General features: G+C 39.4%; 1 protein-coding gene across 1 annotated transcript; it reads right to left on the bottom strand.

Moving 5' to 3' along the window:
• Nucleotides 1–6639: 6639 nt before the first annotated feature.
• LOC114253604 (acyl-CoA Delta-9 desaturase) lies at nucleotides 6640–16978 on the bottom strand. Its single transcript, XM_089728412.1, has 5 exons — nucleotides 16407–16978; nucleotides 14777–14907; nucleotides 14040–14245; nucleotides 13521–13706; nucleotides 6640–7086 (listed from the first exon to the last, which is right to left on the bottom strand). Exons 1-5 carry the CDS (start codon nucleotides 16540–16542, stop codon nucleotides 6837–6839), a joined length of 909 nt encoding a protein of 302 aa, XP_089584538.1. The 5' UTR covers nucleotides 16543–16978; the 3' UTR covers nucleotides 6640–6836.
• Between the last annotated feature and the right edge of the window lie 2141 nt (nucleotides 16979–19119).

Genomic DNA, 19119 nt, shown 5'->3' with positions numbered 1-19119 from the left:
TTATTTACAACTTCAAAAAATAAAATAAAAGATATTTTAAATTTAAGTTACTGAAACTCATTATAAAGTCAAATTAGCTATAAATTTATCATATAATCGTTTTGGCATCATAGGCGGACAATTGTGGTCTTCCCAGTGCTAACGCTTGGTATTTCGAGGAGTGATAGTATTGATCTGCTAGTTATTAAATAGAATAACTATCAGTATTCTTACAATTAATTTGATATAACATTTACTTCATTTAAAGACAGTGCTCAATCCTTTCCCATGAGTATAGTAGAGAAACCATCATCATCAGCCTGTATCTCTCCACTGCTGGATGTATGCCTCTCCCATAGTCCGCCACAATGAACGATCCTTCGCCTTCCGTGTCCAATCTTTCCCAGCACTGTTGAGGATCGCGACCGCATTTGACTTTTCATAGTGTTCGGTCATGTATGGTATGGACCGCATGGCATAGACTACCACCAATCGCTTTCTTTACTAGATCTGACCATCTGGTTGGTGTTCTGCCCACACCACATGCCTAAGATTCCATTACATAAATACTATAACCAAATTTCTAAGGAACCCCATCTGTCCTCTAGCTTGTTTTAGCTTCATGAGTCCAAGCATACTATTATGCTTGGACTCATGGAGCATGGTGGTAGGTCCTCTTGCGAGTCCGTGCGGGTAGGTGCCACCACACTGCGTATTTCTGCCGTGAAGTAGTAATGCGTTTCGGTTTGAAGGTTAGGGCAGCCGTTGTAACTATACTCAGACCTTAGAACTTATATCTCAAGGTGGGTGGAGCATTTGCGTTGTAGATGTTGTTGGATGCTTGGGTTTCTTCAATAAAACTTCCATAATCGATTTTATGCTTGTATTTCCTTTATACAGGTTTTTGTTAATTTAATACGTTGCGAACAAGTGAGCTTGGCACGGCCATTAATTGAAGTGTGTGGTGTAGGTAAACATAAATAAAATTTCAATATTGCTCAGTAAAATTTCGTAGGCGTTAACATCCTCCCCCCCTTGAAAGTCGATTCTTCGGGTTTCAACCCTCTAGTTCTTCTGCGGTAGGCAAGGCACACAGACGAACCACAGGGCAGCGCACGCAGCTTCTAGAAGTATTGACGTCAGCGACTCGAGGTACTCCATCATTTGGACCATAAAATAGTCTGGATATGCGTCCAAGTCTCCAGCAGAGAGGAGAAACATCATTTTCTTGCAACAGTACTAAATCTCCTACATTTGGTTTTGAAGAATTGGTCTTCCACTTGTGGCGTTTTTGAAGCTCAGCAATATATTCACGCTGCCAGCACTGCCAAAAATGTTGATATATTTGCCGTAATCGAGCGTAGCGTTGCAAATTATTGTAGTTGCAGTCTTCCACCACAGGCGCAGGAAGAACAGTGAGAGCCCAGCCAATGAGAAAGCTCCCAGGAGTCAGGCAAAGGAGGTCATCAGGAGAGGGTGACATAGAACATAATGGACGGCTATTCTATATAGCCTCTACTTGTGCGAAAAGAGTAGATATTTCTTCGAATGTTAAGTGTGAATTACCCATGCTTGATGCGAAATTTTGCGGATTTTATTCCGGCCTCAAAGATTCCGCCAAAGTGAGGAGCGTAAGTTGGAGAAAATACAAATTTTATTCCATCCTCACTTGCAGAATCAGATAAAGATTTAGAGTTTATTTTGAAAAAATGCTTTATTTCTTTAGAGCCTGCTACAAAATTGCGTCCATTATCACAGAACACCTCAGTTGGCCTGCTCCAGCGTGACACGAATCTGCGAAATGTCATGAGGAAAGCGTCTTTATAAATTCAATAATCGTAATTTGGCTACGTTGTATGACTGTCCAAGACAGTCGGGTGATTCCTTTAGAGGTTAACTCACTGAGAATCTACCGGACTCTAAGCGGAAAGTATGGGATAGAAAATGAGGTTCACATGCCTTCTCACTTTCACTCAATTTGGATCTTAGTGGAACTTCTTCAAGTTCCCAGAATTTAGTAAGGTCATTGTGAATTTTAATATAGTCATCATTAAGTCTGTTTGATATTATGGAATGGTTACATTGTACTGTTTTGTTTTTGTGTGATGTAGTGATTGTCGTCATAGGACCCGAAATAATCCAACCAAACTCAGAGCTTCTTAACTTTGGATTATTAGGACCGAGAAAGTGAGTCTCGCGGCCAAGAATCTCCCAGAAAAGATCGGCACCGATGAGTATTTCAATCGGCGCTGGTTGGTGATAGTTTGGATCTGCTAATTGGTTGCCATTAGGTATTTGTATTTGTGTAGTGTCTATAGGTAATTTAGGTATGTGACCTGTTGTTTGTGGTAATACTAAAAAGCCTGATGTGACGTTGAACTGGTTGATTATTGACCTCAATTGCGCCACACAAGTCTCTGTGACCTTACCGGTATGATGATGGCCTATGCCCATAATGTTGACAAGGCAGTTTGAGTTTGACGGTAAACACAGCTTCTGTTTAAGTGTCTCCGTTATGAATGAAGACTGGCTTCCACAATCTAATAGGGCGCGAACCTTTTCTGTCTGGTTAGCCACCTCGATTAAGGCTGTAGATAACAAAACTTGATTTGTATTTTGTTTAGAACTGGCACGGACAAGGCACTGGAAGTGAATATATTGTTAGGTACAGTATCTACTGGTTTATGTATGAGAGTATTGTGTCTTCCTTTGCACTTAAGACACGGACCGAGACGACAAGCTTGTACCTTGTGACCTGGCCTCAAACAATTAGTGCATAGTTTTAATTTGTGTACTTCGGCTATACGCTCCTCTACGCTCTTACTAATGAAGGTAGGGCAGTTGTAGATTCGATGACCTTGTTGACACACTACACACGATATAAGATTTTCAGGAGCAGTGGTTTTATTGCTAGTGCAAGCAAAATATTTTGTATATGGCTTATCTTGCTTATTATTAGTATTAGAAGTAGTAAACTTAGAATGTATTGATTTATAAGAATTACGATTTATAGACTCAAGGACGTCAGCACGATTAATTAAAAAAATTTAAAATTGTTCCAAATTCGGTACATCATCCAACGCGCCCCGACACTCCTCCCATTTCAAAAGAGTGTGGCTGTCCAGCTTTGAGCATGTGAATTATGAGGACATCCCATTTGTCGGTAGGCTGACCTAGGCTAGACAATGCCCTTAATTTTTTAGTGATGTGGTCTACCATAAATCTTAAAGATCTATCAGACTCACGAGTTGTCTGTTGAACATTTAATAATGAATTTAAATGATGATTTATCAATTGACGCTTATTATCATAACGACTGCATAATAATTGCCAAGCATTTTTATAGTTGGAACTAGAAACTTCGAAGTTAGTAATAATGCGTGCTGAATCACCCGTTAAGTATGAAATTAAATAATGAAACTTATGAATTGGAGCAATTCGCTCATTGTTATGAATTAAACTCAAAAACGTGTCACGGAACTCAAGCCAACGGAAGTATGATCCGTCAAACTTAGCAATCTGTATTTGGGGCAATTTAAATCCTAAAACATCATGATGATCGATATTACACTGAGCTGATGACTGACTAGAGTTAAGATCTTTGTAATTACTTTCGTCATGTTTACATTACATAAATAACTGCTCAATGTCATCTCGCTCATCAACCTCGTTTGTCAAATCACTACAATTCAAAACCTCTATCTGAGTCTGCAAGTCGTCAAATCGATTTGACAGTGACTCAAATTTGCTAAGCTTAAGTGTCAATTCAGCAAGTTCAAGAGAAAATAGTGTTTCTTTTGAGCTTGTTTGAGTTAAATAGTTCCGAAATTTAGTTATTTGCCCCTTTATGGAGCTACGTTTAACAAAAAGATCCAGCAAATCTTGAGAGTCTTTTGCACTAGTTTCATCTCCCATGATAAATAAAAATTATAAGTTTTCTTAATGTATTAAGTAAAAAGTTTGTAAATTAGTTTAATAAAATTAAGTAACTTGTATAAAGAAGCGATAACATACGCAAAGTCTAGTACTACGGATAATGAAACTATGCAAAAATAGAATAAAACTGTTTAGTTATGTTTAGTTATATAAATGAATTAAAAATATTAAGGTTATCTCACGCTCCTCGACTAGACGTGACCTGCACTGGAGTCCGGCCCTGCTGCACTCTCACCCGGATGCCTGGGACACAGCGGGGCTGAACTTGTTTATCGCAGCCAGTAGGTAACGTGCGAAGGCGCACCGTTTGTCTGGAATGTTCGGCTAAATTGTGTGAATTGATTGGAAAAACAACAATGCAAGAAGGGATAAAAAATAATAATAATTAGGCACAGTGGGTATTCAGTTATTTAAAGAACTATCTAGCAAAATTTGTACTTAGCGACAGTAACCGCTTATTGTAGGGTGGCCGTCCGCTTGTCTTCCTTTGTTAGCAATATAAATATAATTACTTAATGCAGAAAACAATAACAAAAATTAAGACACTTTTTTTGGTGTGAATATTTTTATGATGTGGGTAAGACTCACTATGGAAAAAACTAAAATGAATTGAAATATTGAAAAGATAAAAAACACTGTATAAAGACAATTAGCGCAAGTACAGACTAATCGATTTGGGTAAATAGGAAAAATGTTATTGGAGTTTAGGTTGGTGTGATTATATAGACTGGAAAGTATGGGAAGGGCACTTAGCTGTATTGGCCTGGGCTGCGGCTCGATGCTGATTGCTGATCGATGACCGGCGGTGGCTGCAATGGCTTGAGCTCCAAGATCCCGTGGATACAGTTGCGGAAGAAACAATAATTTTCTAAACTCAAACAGTATGTGCTTGACATAACGATTGGTCGGTCTGATGCTGGTGTGCACGTCACTCGGCAGGTGCCGGCGGAAGATCAGCGCCGCAGTACCGGTTGTTTCGTTACTGTTAGGCATTGCTTTATTATTTTTATCATCATCATTTTTTTTTTTAAGAAATTTCTTAATATTATAGAAAGTTGAAAAATCATGAATCCTTTCTACTTCTGTGTGGTAGAATAATAATTACAATTCCGAATATATTTTTTGAACTTTTAAAATAAAGCTTATTGCTTGGATGCTTGTAGCCGGGTCTGTATCACGATATATTGTGGTTACTCTTTCCTTTTTAAAATAAATCTTAGTCCCATTTGATGATACTGATGACTGTTTATATTTAAGCGGTAGCCAGCGGCTTGGCTCTGCCCCTGGCATTGCTGAAGTCCATGGGCGACGGTAACCACTCACCATCAGGTGGGCCGTATGCTCGTCTGCCTACAAGGGCAATAAAAAAAAAAAATTAAGTCAGAGGATATGATTTATCCGGCTATGCTCCACAAATAAATTATTTCTTATAGATTGTAGCATTATTTTCAAATATCTTACTACTACAGGTTTATATTTTATTTATATGGTTATACAATAATAATAAAAAAAAAAACTTTATAAATTGGGACCTGTAATTCTCATCTGAACAAGTCTTAGTGTCTTTTTTCGTATTTTCTTTAATCTTTATACAATTTTATACAAGTACTTGACCCGATGTTAAGCGATTAATTATTTGTGGTTTGTTTCTTATTTTGATATTTAATCGATTTTTTTAGTTTGTTAGATGTTCTCGTGGCTACGGCTACTGTACACGGTTGTCGCATATGAAGGCGATGAAAGAATTGAAACTCGATGTTTGGTAGACGACGTCAATCAGTTACGTATCTTCGAATTGAGTTAGTACTTTGTACCAGGGACAATGGCACTTTCAGGAAGCACAGGAAGCATTGGATAAGACGTCCGGTGCATTCGTATCGAGCGATGCACCGGTGTTCGAATCCCGCAGGCGGATACCAATTTTTCTAATGAAATACGTACTTAACATATATTATGTTCACGATTGACTTCCACGGTGAAGGAATAACATCGTGCAATAAAAATCAAACCCGCAAAATTATAATTTGCGTAATTACTGGTGGTAGGACCTCTTGTGAGTCCGCACGGGTAGGTACCACCGCCCCGCCTATTTCTGCTGTGAAGCAGTAATGCGTTTCGGTTTGAAGGGTGGGGCAGCCGTTGTGACTATACTGAGAACTTAGAACTATATCTCAAGGTGTGTGGCGCATTAACGTTGTAGATGTCTATGGGCTCCAGTAACCACTTAACACCAGGTGGGCTGTGAGCTCGTCCACACATCTAAGCAATAAAAAAAAGGCAGCTCTCTTCAGACTCGGATGGAATGTTCACAAGAATTATTGCATGTAAAGTGGGAACACTGCAGCCAATAAAACATGCACTACAGCAGGGCACGAACTTGGTCAAAAGAGAGGTGTTTCAATTTTTATTGCATCGATGGTGGACGCATGTACAAAGGGATCAGATATGCCGGATAGACGGCTGATTCCATGGTGGTTTTTAAAATGATGACGCTGACAACAATTATTACAATTCATCCCTGGATACGGAATTGATGTAGGATTTGTACTGAATTTCTCTTCTTCTTTGTGCTTCTACCGTAACTACAGGAAGTCGGATATTCGAAAATTTATATAATAATTTTTCTTGGCTCCAACAATTTTATAATTTTTTATATTAATTATTTTCAACAAAAATATAATAAAAAGGTTTTAAAAAAAATATTTAAAAGTTGAACCGGCTCAATGCTTTATTAAATAATAAATAGATACCATTAAATATTATTATGTCTGCTTTTTTTTCCTACCTAAGCTGATAGATAGCCTTGAGAGGCTATGTTGTTTGCTTAGTCATCAGTTGCTACGAAGGATATTCTGCGCAAGTTAGAAATATCTAAAAATGGCATATATAATTTTGAAAATCACACAAAAATCGGTCAAAGTTTAATTGTGAGCTTTAGACCCATCACCCCCTAGCTTGTCACGAGCCGCCTCGATCATTTCAGGACTGGCTTGCTTGAGGTCATACGTCCAACCAATCTTCTCGAATGTTCTGATTATCTTTGTGGATAGACTGAAGAAATCCATAGTCTCTGCTGCACGAAAGTCGAATGGGAAGACATGATGAAAGTTGTGATAGCCCTCGCCGTACGTCAGGACCGAAACTAGAATATTCTCTGATGCTTCAATGTTTCTGAGAAAAAAGAATATCATAAAAATACTGCTGAATCAGTCTTATCGTACGATTTTTATCTAAATCATTAATGTAGTCATTTTACATTAAAAAGATTCAGGTTTTTTCGGTAATTATATGAAAACTAACTGAGGTGTAACTATACGGGTAGATACCATCCCGCCTGCCGCAATTTAATCGTGCCTTGAGAGGTCTGAATGGTTTTTCAGAAAATCGACTTTATCTCAAGCTGAGTGGCGGATTTCACGTGTTTATGTCTATGGGCTCCGATAATCAGTTTGTATCAGGTGGGTCGTGAGCCCGATCACCCTTCTCCTCCACCAATTGTGTTCCTCGTATCTGAGGGTCCGGACCGCTTCCATGCGTCGCTTTCGTCCTCACGATATTCTGCCTTCCCATCCTGTCGTCGGTCACTCGGAGAGTATCGTGGACGGTGGAAACAAGCTGCTTTCAGACTACGCTATACTATATAGTGCCATATAGTATAGCAGCCTATAATACTTAGCCAATAATATATAGTACACTACAATGTAAACGTGTTCATAACAATGTATGGTGTGCTACGAATGATAAAACTATGGAACAGTAACTCGCCTTCAATTGCCCTTTAGATTGTGGTTTGTTATTCGTATTCTCGGGATATTATGCTCCGAACACATAAAAGTCAAACACCAATTCAACAATATAAAAAAATTCAGAGGTGTCAAGGGACACCCGGATGGAACGAAGTTCTTTTCGATTAATTAGTGAAGGAATTGTATTTTTTTCTTAAAATATAATAATAAATTACGGCATTATGAAGAAGAAAAAGACAATACTATGAACTAAATTACTATTGTTGAAACGCTATCTCGAGAAACTGTAATCATTACGCAGACCAATCGGATACGAGCAATGTCACGCGATAAGCGCCTACACGTTGATTGGTCAGAATGACGGATCTAAAAAGTGTCGTGAGAACTTTTCGTATGAATTTATTCCGTCTAGCCCCCTTTCACAACGCGCGATAAGGAACTTCGTTCCAAAACTTCGTTCCAATAATATAATATGTGTATGTATGCTTGAGGGTAGATATTATCTTGTTGAACACCAAGTAAAACGAAGTCACCTTTGGTTTCTGATTTAATCAACAATATGTTAACTTGACAATTCACTTTAACACTTGTCCAACTTTAACCAGTACGTACAACAGTCACTGAATCACACAACGTAACAACGATATAGTAAGTGCACCGGGCAAACGCAGTCGAACGAATGTTCATTTCAAGGCACGTTCCGCCTTTTTATACTAGCCGGCGCAGCTGGCTTATGAGTCACTTCTGTTGCAGCTGTTGTTTACGAGTGGAACGACACGGCCGGCGCACCTTGCTTGTGTGAGTCACTCCTATTGCACGTGCTATATAACATAAATATCGTTAACGCCGTCACGGCCATACTGACGTGCGCTCGTCCTCGTGCGCGCATTCTTATGGTATGTCTGTGAACAACAAACGTGTTCGTTCATCCTGACATTAACGGATGCAACTTAAAACGTGGTCTATGATATTAACAATCTAGTAGGGTTCGGTTCGCATAATTCTTCAGAAAATCCTATACTGGCTATAAATAACCTTCAGACTGCTTACATACCTGGGCCAGTTCATTTAAAACTCTTCAGGTATGTAAGTATGTCCCTTTTAACTTAGACCGGAATTGTTATCCCTTCAGTTTTTCGAACTGGACCGGATAATGCTAGACCGAATCGCAATCCCTGTAGCTAATTGTTGTGGCTAATCTGGATGAAAATCCCTATAGCCAAGCCATTGGACCGGACAGACCCTTCAATGACTTCACACTTTCTTTTTTTTTTTTTTTTTTTCTCTTTTTTTTTTTTTGCTAGTCCGGATTAACATCTCTCTAGCCACATACAATTCTCTTTTTTTTCTTCTTTTTTTTTTTAATCTGCATGTACGGTAGCGTTTGTTAAAACATTTCTTAAACCAGAACATTTATACGGAATTTCTTCAGAAATAGTGCGAGACCGACCATCGTTTTCTACATTTCCAACACCTGCACCTGATGTGCCTGAGCTTACAGACATTGTATCACTACCCACAGACTGTTTGCTGTATCGCTATTTGCGGACAAAAATGTCGCTTCTATTGTCAGTGATAGAGTCGTCATCATTAAGATCAGTTTCATGAACAAGATTAATTAACCCATCTGTGTACGCCGTCACGTCATCGTCACTATAATTTTCAGAAATTTCTAGTAGGCCTGACGGGCCTCGAGGTATTTCACGTAAGTTTTCATGGGGAAATTTGTACACTCTATTAGAACTATTTACATGTCTCAATTTATACCTATCGTTTTCCATAACTGCAGTAATGTTGAAGGGACCTTTACATTTTCGGTCAACTTACGAAAACAAAATCCCCAGCGGAAAAAAGTTTTAGCTTTGCCTCGACTAAGCCAAGGGATTATCACTCTGTTGAAACTTTAGATATTTCAAGTGAACTACCCTGAACGGTAAACATCTATTCTATTGGAGTAAACCCTGTTACTTGACAACGTGTACTATTAAGGGCGAGTTGAATATCCCCTAACTGCTCTTGCCATGATTGGTCCGAGTTACTTTCAGATCAAAGAGTGACTTGTTCATGAAACCTCTTACCATTGAATAAATTACTATGGCTTTGTTTTATAAAACTACATTCTGACCCTCAATGGAACATAAAGGGGAAGCCAAAACCACTTATCTGTAACACACTGAAGCTCTGGAACACACGTTGACGTCTCTGGTTGCACCTGCCACAGCACCTGGAGCTGTGTCGTTTTTCTTCTTGTAGCGAATGGAACACCCAGAAGCTACATGACTCGCATCACCGCACACGTAACAACTGACTTGCAGGCGAGAGCCGGGCGCCCACGGATGAGGAGGTTGTTCAGGTTTTGCTGGAATATCGAAAAAAGTTTGAGAGCAGTATCTGTCGCAACACCCTTCGGCACGATGCCCAGGTTTTCCGCAGAAATGGCAGCTTCCACGGAAAAAAACTTCGAGAGCGTTTTGGTTCTTTATCAGGATCTTCGTTTTTTCTTTTGAGGGTAAAGCCACGTAATGTGTGAAATAGACGATTTTTTGTGGTAATAACGACAGAGTTCAATTCCCGACGGATTCTTTCATCACACTGCGACAGTATTGATATAACAAATCCGGTGGCTATTTGTTCTGGCACATTAGCGTCGGGAATCTTCTTTATAAGTTGCCATAGCCGGATACCGGCTTCAGCTGGTCCCTTTTTGCTTTCCATTTCAAATTTAATAACCAGGTCGAAGTGGTCTTGCATCATTAGATAATTTTGTCAGCATCTCTTTAATAGTAGACCAGGATATCTTACCAGGCTGTATTTTTGTGAGGCAAGTAGCAGCTCGAGCCTTAAGCGAATGTGTGAGAGTCAAAATTAAATCGACACCATCCAATACTTCAACTACTTTAAACGGCCCTTTAAACTTCGTATCTAATTTCGTTTGATTATGCTCTTCGTATTAATGTGTGGACGAGCTCACAGCCCACCTTGTGTTAAGTGGTTACTGGAACCCATAGACATCCACAGCGTAAACGCACCACACACCTTGAGATAGAAGTTCTAAGGTCTCAGTATAGTTACAACCGCTGCCCCACCCTTCAAACCGAAATACACCACTGCTTCACGGTAGAAATAGGCAGGGTGATGGTACCCGTGTGGTCGATGGCACTATACGGAGCACCCGTCTGGTGCCACGTCCTTACCCACGAGAACGTCGCCGCGCTGCGACGCCGGCAGCGCGCGATCGCAGTCAGAGTTATTCAATGATACCTCACAGTCTCCTACGAGGCGGCGCGCCCTAGCGCAAGTGCAGCCGGAGCGCGGGGGCTCCAATATCGGCAGTCCGTGCTGGAGGCGTGGTCTCGTCGTTTGGCAGACCCGTCGGCCGGCCTCCGTACCGTCGAGGCGATCTGCCCGGTTCTCGCGGACTGGGTGGGCCGCGACCGCGGAAGTCTCACCTCCGGCTACACGATGTTACTCCCACACTGAGGAAGCCAACCGCGAACACTTGTCAAGCACGCACAAGCACGCACTTCACCGGAAAAACCTGCATCCGCCAGCGGAACCCGAACACCGCCGCATCGCCAGACACGAACGCACCGGACGTCTTATCTTACAGGTCACGACGACTTCAGATGTGTCAATTTTTCTTCCCCACGGAAACTTGCTTGCTTTCTTGCTGGAGCCCGAAGTCATCGAACGTGTAGTGTTATTGGTATTGAATCGAGTAGATTCTAAAATTTCAGCGACAATTCACAGTCTCATGTCCTGGTTTACTGTACTAGTGCCATGTAACTCTAGCAGTAGTCATTGGCTTAAAAACGATTCGTGTCGGAACTACCCACTCGTCATGACAGATCCATTATTGCGATCGAAGTTTCACTTGAGATTTGCACTTGCCTTAATTTCTTGCAATAGCTTGTTACGTGTTGTATTTCCGTTAGTAAATGCCATGTGATGAAGTCGACAGTCAAACTGGGCAACATGAGCCAGAACGTAAGATGTGACGATTTCTTCGTGGCTCAGATCTTCCATCGAGGTAACAGAGACGTTATTACACGACTTACGTATGCTGCATTCACGCTCTTGTGGCGTACCACTACTAGTATTCTGATCTGCATCATGTTTTTTTTTGCTGTACTTCGAACATGTTCAAACACGTCACGCCAGTGAGAGTAGAGTCCTGATCCCACTTCTGATGTATGCTTGAGGGTAGATATTATCTTGTTGAACACCAAGTAAAACGAAGTCACCTTTGGTTTCTGATTTAATCAACAATATGTTAACTTGACAATTCACTTTAACACTTGTCCAACTTTAACCAGTACGTACAACAGTCACTGAATCACACAACGTAACAACGATATAGTAAGTGCACCGGGCAAACGCAGTCGAACGAATGTTCATTTCAAGGCACGTTCCGCCTTTTTATACTAGCCGGCGCAGCTGGCTTATGAGTCACTTCTGTTGCAGCTGTTGTTTACGAGTGGAACGACACGGCCGGCGCACCTTGCTTGTGTGAGTCACTCCTATTGCACGTGCTATATAACATAAATATCGTTAACGCCGTCATGTACAATGTTCTATTAAAAAGCAAAAAGAGTAAACAAGTCGCTAGGCACTACAAGGCACAAATTAAAACTAAAAGTATAATACGTTTTACAATCAACCTAAATTGTCGCGCGCGAATCTCGCAGTATGACGTCACGGGACACCTGCGCTTTCGGGAACTCCGATCGCATCCGATGACGCCCGAGTGCGACCGAGTGTTGCACGCTACAAGATTATGGTTCCATTTACGCACACAAATAAAAGCTAATACAACGAACACTCACACTCTTTCATAAACAAACGCTTACACGAGATTAGCAGCGCCAAGGTCACGGTTCGCAAGCGCCACCCAGCGCACCCTTATGACGATGGCGTTATGCAGTAGTAACGAATTCATGAATATTTTCTCGTTTTTTTATTAAAAGACTTTATTACTGCAACAAAAATAAATGCAGCTTATAGGTTAATACATGAGATGAAAATATGATGACTAACTTAAATCAATACTACTATACTACTACTAATACTAATATACAAGGTGTAAGACACACGACTTCCACTTTCAAGTATGTACATGGCCTCTTTTTGAAAGTGTATGCTGCATATTGTGCTATTTTTGCTATGCGTCCAATTTGTTTCATTTCTTTCCAAGCGTACTATCACAAGCGGCTTTCCATTTTCTACGTTGAATTTCATTTGTCGGAAATCTGCAGTAATAAAATCATTGGTTATCGCTGCATAATATCATACTTGTTACTTAAATAAAACGTATCCGAGCAGTATAAATAACTACATACTACTGCATAGAAAAAAGTAATCGTACATATTACATAGCACTATCCATCATCAATAATATGAAATTTTACGATGTTTGTATACTTACTTATGAAAGCTAATTCCACTGTTTTTCATATCTGTATAGCTTTTAAGACACACGATTGCATACTTGCAAAATTAAAAAGCGCAAAATTATAATTATCTGGTCCACCGAAAACTGAGGCAACACGACCGCACGACACGAGTGCCACAGCAAAGTGGCGCGCCGTTCTGTAGCTATTTTAAGCCCCGCCCTCCGCGGTAGCTATTTACGTGGAACCATTTTTCTATAGTTTTATTATTCGTAGATTGTGTGCAATATTGTTGTGTTATGAGCTATATACTGTATATTATATGCTATTATATTATAGCGTAGTCTTAAAACGGCCCAGCGATGTTTTTCCTTCCGCTTTGGCAATAGTTTCTTCACTCATATATGCAATAATACTATAAAAAAAACGTTTTGTTCAAAATATAACGAATAAAAATAGCTTTACTCACACGTTGTATGGTTTATAGCCGTACATATGAGCCAAACTGTTAACAGTTAGTTCAGAATGTAGCACGCAAAGGAACCGTATGAAGCATTGCCAGGCAACAGCGCACTTCCAATCTTCCCCGATCAAGAATATGTTCACCAATGTTGGTATTAGAAAACAGAATAGGATCTTTAATTGATTGTGGTATCTAAAAAGAAAGAAACACCTTCATGACATTTGCGTTTATGTAGGGAAAATCTTTAAGCTACTTTTCCCCTAAATAATGCATTATGTTATTTGTACTTAAGGCAGGCTTTCGCGTGAAATTCACAAAATCTTTTTGAAAGGTGTCTTTTTTCATCAAGTGACATATTTTGGAATATCCAAAGCCAACATTGGCATGACTCTTGATCATTTTACTGAAAAATTCTCCTAATTTCTATCTATCTTGCAGGTTTATTGGCAAACATATTCCTTATTATTATTATTACATCCAAGATACAACTTAAATCTAAGGTCGAAGGTAAAAGTAACATTATACTTATGTTGAAACATCAAATGAGAATCGCTCTCTATGTCACTCATGTCAATCAGCTTTCCTTTCGTAATGACGCTTTCGTTCTTCTGCATCATCAGCCATCCTATGTGGGAAAAGAAGAACCCTCGGTTCACGTTGTGAGGGTCGGCATCGGTGTCGGCGAACTTGTGATGGAGTCTGTGATCCCTCACCCAGTTGTATATTGAATTCTACGGTGGGAGACAAAATTGAATCTTACTTACTTACTTTTAGCATACATATACGAAGTCCAACTGTAATTAAATGGAATTAGGAGTCATGGCTATCGAGTTTAGGTTCATTAGAATTATTTATTTGCAGTCCATCCACAATCACGTTAGTTATCAATATGAAACGACCCAGTAATTTTGTCACTTTCAGACAGGCAGCTGCTGATGGAAAGGACATTAGAAAATATCTATTAAAATCTGCATAGAGAACCACTAAAAGCCAGGTCTACAAAATTAACAGCATAAGACATATCAAGAATTAAGCTATTGTAGTGAGTTGTAATAATACTTCTTTATCTCAAGGATGTTAGACAGAGCACACGCGTGTCCAAATCATTAATTAAACAGCTATTAAACCACTGAAAAAGCTCGTCTAGCTTATATTATTCTTGTTGCAATAATTTCAACAATTTATTTTGAAAATCAATAAACAAAAAAACACACTTTATTGTTACCCGAGTATAAATAAAATAAAAACAAGATGGCAGTTACCTGGCCACTGCTGCAGAAGCAAGCCATCAAGAAAAACTTTACGGGTACTATGACTTTGTACGATCGATGCGTCCACAACCTATGCACACCGCAAGTAATACCTAATCCACAGATCAGAATCATAGCGTAGGCTGAAACAAAAAAAAAACGTTTGTTGCTGTCAATTGAAATCTCTAGGATTTTCTTTTTATTGCTTAGGTGGGTGGACGAGCTCACAGCCCACCTGGTGATAAGCGGTTACTGGAGCCCATAGACATCTAGAACGTAAATGCGCCACCCACCTTGAGATATAAGTTCTAAGGTCTCAAGTATAGTTACAACGGCTGCCCCACCCTTCAAACCGAAACGCATTACTGCTTCACGGCAGAAATAGGCAGGGTGGTGGTACCCACCCGCGCGGACTCACAAGAGGTCCTACCACCAGTTAAACAAGAGGTCCTACCACCAGTTACAAGAGGTCCTACCACCAGTTACAAGAGAAAGGAAAATAGGCTTTTAACCATCACAGAGAAAGGAAGACATACTAGCTGACCCGGCAGACTTCGTAGTGCCTCAATCGATAAACAAAAGACCTAAGCCTTTGTTAAAATAAACTTAAAACAAACAAAAGGAATCCGTCCGACGGGGGACACATCAAAGTGAAAACACAATTGTTATTTTTATTTCATTCCGAGGATTTTCATATTTATCTACCTTTTAAACCTTCTCTGGACTTTCACGAATAATTCAAGACCAAAATCAGCCAAATCGGTCCAGCCGTTCTCGAGTTTTAGCGAGACTAACGAATAGCAATTCATTTTTATATATATATAGATTATTATAATAATTTGAAAATTTTTTTTTTTAAATATTATTCATATATTAAAAAATTATGAAATCTTTTTTCTTCTGTAGGAGAATAAGAAATGCAGTTCCGATGTTTTTGAAGTGAATTTTTTTTAGGTGCGTTGAGAGTAAAATTTAATTCAGACAGATTCGCTACGGCTAAAAAGAAAAGATACAATTTAGGAAGAACGAGGGTGAAAAAATAGACAAAGCGTCTTGCGAACCACTCGACCATAGAGAGAGGGGAAGAAGTTTCACTTCTTTCCCGCACACCATTTTTTCTTTGAATATTTAAAATAAACAACGCCTGTGAGTTGTATCATGAAATACTTCACTCTTTCTTTTTTCAAAAGAAACTTTATCACTTTTGATGATGTTGATGAGAGATGATTGTTTTTATTTAAGTCAGAGGATATGATATATCCAGGTATGATCCAGAAATAAACTATTTCTTATACATTGTAGCAGGACTTTTAGACATGTTACTACTACCTAATGTACTATATAAAAATTCAGACAGATATCAATCTTGGACAATGTTGTCAAGATATCCGTGCAGTTCAGTGGGTTTATATTTAATTTATACAATTACAATAATAATAATAAAAATTACATTATAATTTGAGACCCTGTAATTCTCATCTGAATAAAAAAATTTTTTTTTCGTATTTTCAAATTGACGACTGATCAACCTCTTCTAAGAAAATCAAATAACGAAATCGTACAGGGACATCAGCCGTATTTGCACATTGCGTTGCCCAATCCACAAACGAATTGGCTAAAAAATAAATCAAGAAACACTTACCAAATAAAAATGTTCCTAATTTTAGGGGAAATGCATATTTGCTACACCAATAAAAACCAAAAATATGATAGAACGAAATCACTAATAATGAATCCCATTTAATTTTATTTTTGAAGACAAACATTTTCTTGTACATTTTGCTCTGAAATTCTCATTCTGCGATTGATCTCACGCATTTTATACATATTAACTTGAGCTCGCATTAGGGTTCCACAGTGCGAACATACTAAGCCTTCTAGCACGTACGTGAAACATCACACAATGTATATAATCAATTAAGTCATTCACAGCACGCTACAATGTACATATCTGTCAATTGTTTCTTTTAAATTCATTAGTTTGTATTTAGCGGTAGTCATTCTAAAGCATCCCAAAATACAGAATAACAATAATAAACTTGACAGAATGAATTTGACTCACTGGGTGGTGCTGTAGTTAGCGGCTTCGATTCCCACATCGAGCAAACATTGTGTGATTAAAAGATTTGTTTGCTTTTTGTTTAGGAGCTTATTATCTATTTTCTTTTTCTCAATCGTGTCACTCTTGACGGAGTGGTCGTGATCGTCATATAGTGTTGGAAGGGGCAGACTTGATGCATCTCACGATGTTCCGCCACTATCTCCCTGTCACTATCTCCCTGGTTGAGGCCACTCTATTGCACTCATTTAGGGGACCTCCCACTGCAGTTTTAATTTGGTCGACATTGGTGTACTTCGGCGCGGTCTTGTGCCATCAACGCTTCCCTGTACAACTAGGTGTTCTATGGACCGGCCATCTCGTCGCGAAATGTGTCCGAAGAAATCCACCATTCGAGACTGTACTATAGCAAATAGACGCTATAGTAAGCGGCACATAAGGTTTCGGTGTAGTGGGGGTAATGTCGCGCATAGTGCACATTGCAACAAAAAAATGGTTACTCATTGCTCGTATATAATTTTATTTTATTTTTTATTTGCCAAAATTTATTTTTAAGCCTGTGTGTTTAGAAGAAAGTTAAAGAAAAGAGAGGAATTCGTGAAGTGTATTAGGTGTTATAAATAAAATACAATTAAAAATTAAGAAGCTTATTTAAAAAAATATACATAATATTAAAAATTATGTGTCGCCGTCGTCACTATCATTTTCTAATAGTGGATCTATCTACCCCTTGGATTAAATTTATGGTAGCACCTGAGCTGGTGGAAGGAGTTGGTTCCTCATCGTCGACATAACGAAGAGTCGGTGTCGTCACTGGGGTAAATAATAAAACGCTGTGACTGAATCGACTATATGGTCATTGGTATTTGGTCCTGGCATTACAAACAAATTTAAAACAATAACACTCGTAACAAAAACTAAATTTAAAACAATAATAACGACCCGTAACAAAAATTCAATATAACCAAAGGGTTCCTACAACTTTAGTAGGTGCATGTGTAATCCGGAGCGAACGGATCGTGGACGCGGTGCGGGAGGGGAGTGCGCGCTCGGAACGGTGCTACGTCTTTCCCCGCGTCCCGCTTGGCAACCAAAGAGACCTAAAAAACGACTTCTGCGCATCTAACGACTCTTCCCAAGTTACGTGCCGGGGACTATACTTGATGCCGAGTTCCTGAAGTATTGAGACATCTGTACGAAAGTCGGTCCACGAAAATCCAAATATTCTTTTCCAACACCACATTTCCAGAGTTCCATACTCTTGAGCTGAGACGGAAGATGACTCTTATGGTGCATTATTATCAGTTATTGCATTACAAAATTGATAACTCCACTGCACTGGAATCAGTGTCGCTATATGTGCCTGATGGCTACATGCGCGGATGTATGTGTGGAGGGGCGCGTGGCCAGCGGCAGCTTCTTAGTACTACGCACGCGCGTACGCAGCACACCGCTAACTCTCCGACACATCCTGCTGTCTCGCTACTCAATGGCTTGTTAGCCTATGGTCCGGAAATGGATATATTCCATGATGGTTTGCAGCGATTTATTGTTGTTATTAGAAATTACTTAAGCTAATTATTAATACCTTACAAATGTTTTGGTTTATACTCTTAATTTGTATGTAGACTAAATAAATATATAAATAAATAAATAAATAAAAGTCGGACCTCACAAGGGCCATTGGGTCTGGTCACTGGTGTCTTTTCCCAGTACTTCTTCAGCCCTCAGGGGTTGGCGGGGCTGCTTATTATCCCAAATTGGCAATTCAATGGAACAGTGAGTGGTGGGTTGTTGGTACCACGCACCCGCTATTTTAGCTCAATTTTAATCCAATTTTACTACATCTTATATGTATTATTCCACATAGTTGATTGCCTTAATTTCAATTTCAATTTTTAATTTAATAAATAATATTTTTGTTATTTCAATGGCCTTAATTTCAACTCTAAGAATTACAATATTGTTTTCGTCTCAAGATAATTGTTTTTTTTCCTTATCGTAGTTCGCCATCTGTTTCTTTATCTATAATTCCCACATTTAATATCAAAAACATGTCGCAGCTGCGGTTTCCCAGCCATATTTTATTTATATTTATTATTATAAAAATTACTGCCACTCACGGTCGGCATCCGACCCCGGGCCGGAACCGGGCCGGACCGAGGCCATTGAGATGGCGGGACAGGGTCGACGCAGGCTCTCCTCTCACGTGAAGGTCGAAATAAGGACGAGCTAAGACGTCACCTATCATGGTCGAGGCGCTCCCTAATTGGGCCCAAGATACTGCGGCCATTAA

The sequence above is a fragment of the Bombyx mandarina genome, chromosome 06 (assembly GCF_030267445.1).
Source record: "Bombyx mandarina strain Sakado chromosome 06, ASM3026744v2".
NCBI lineage: Eukaryota > Metazoa > Arthropoda > Insecta > Lepidoptera > Bombycidae > Bombyx > Bombyx mandarina.
This window is presented reverse-complemented; position numbering and strand designations above follow the sequence as displayed.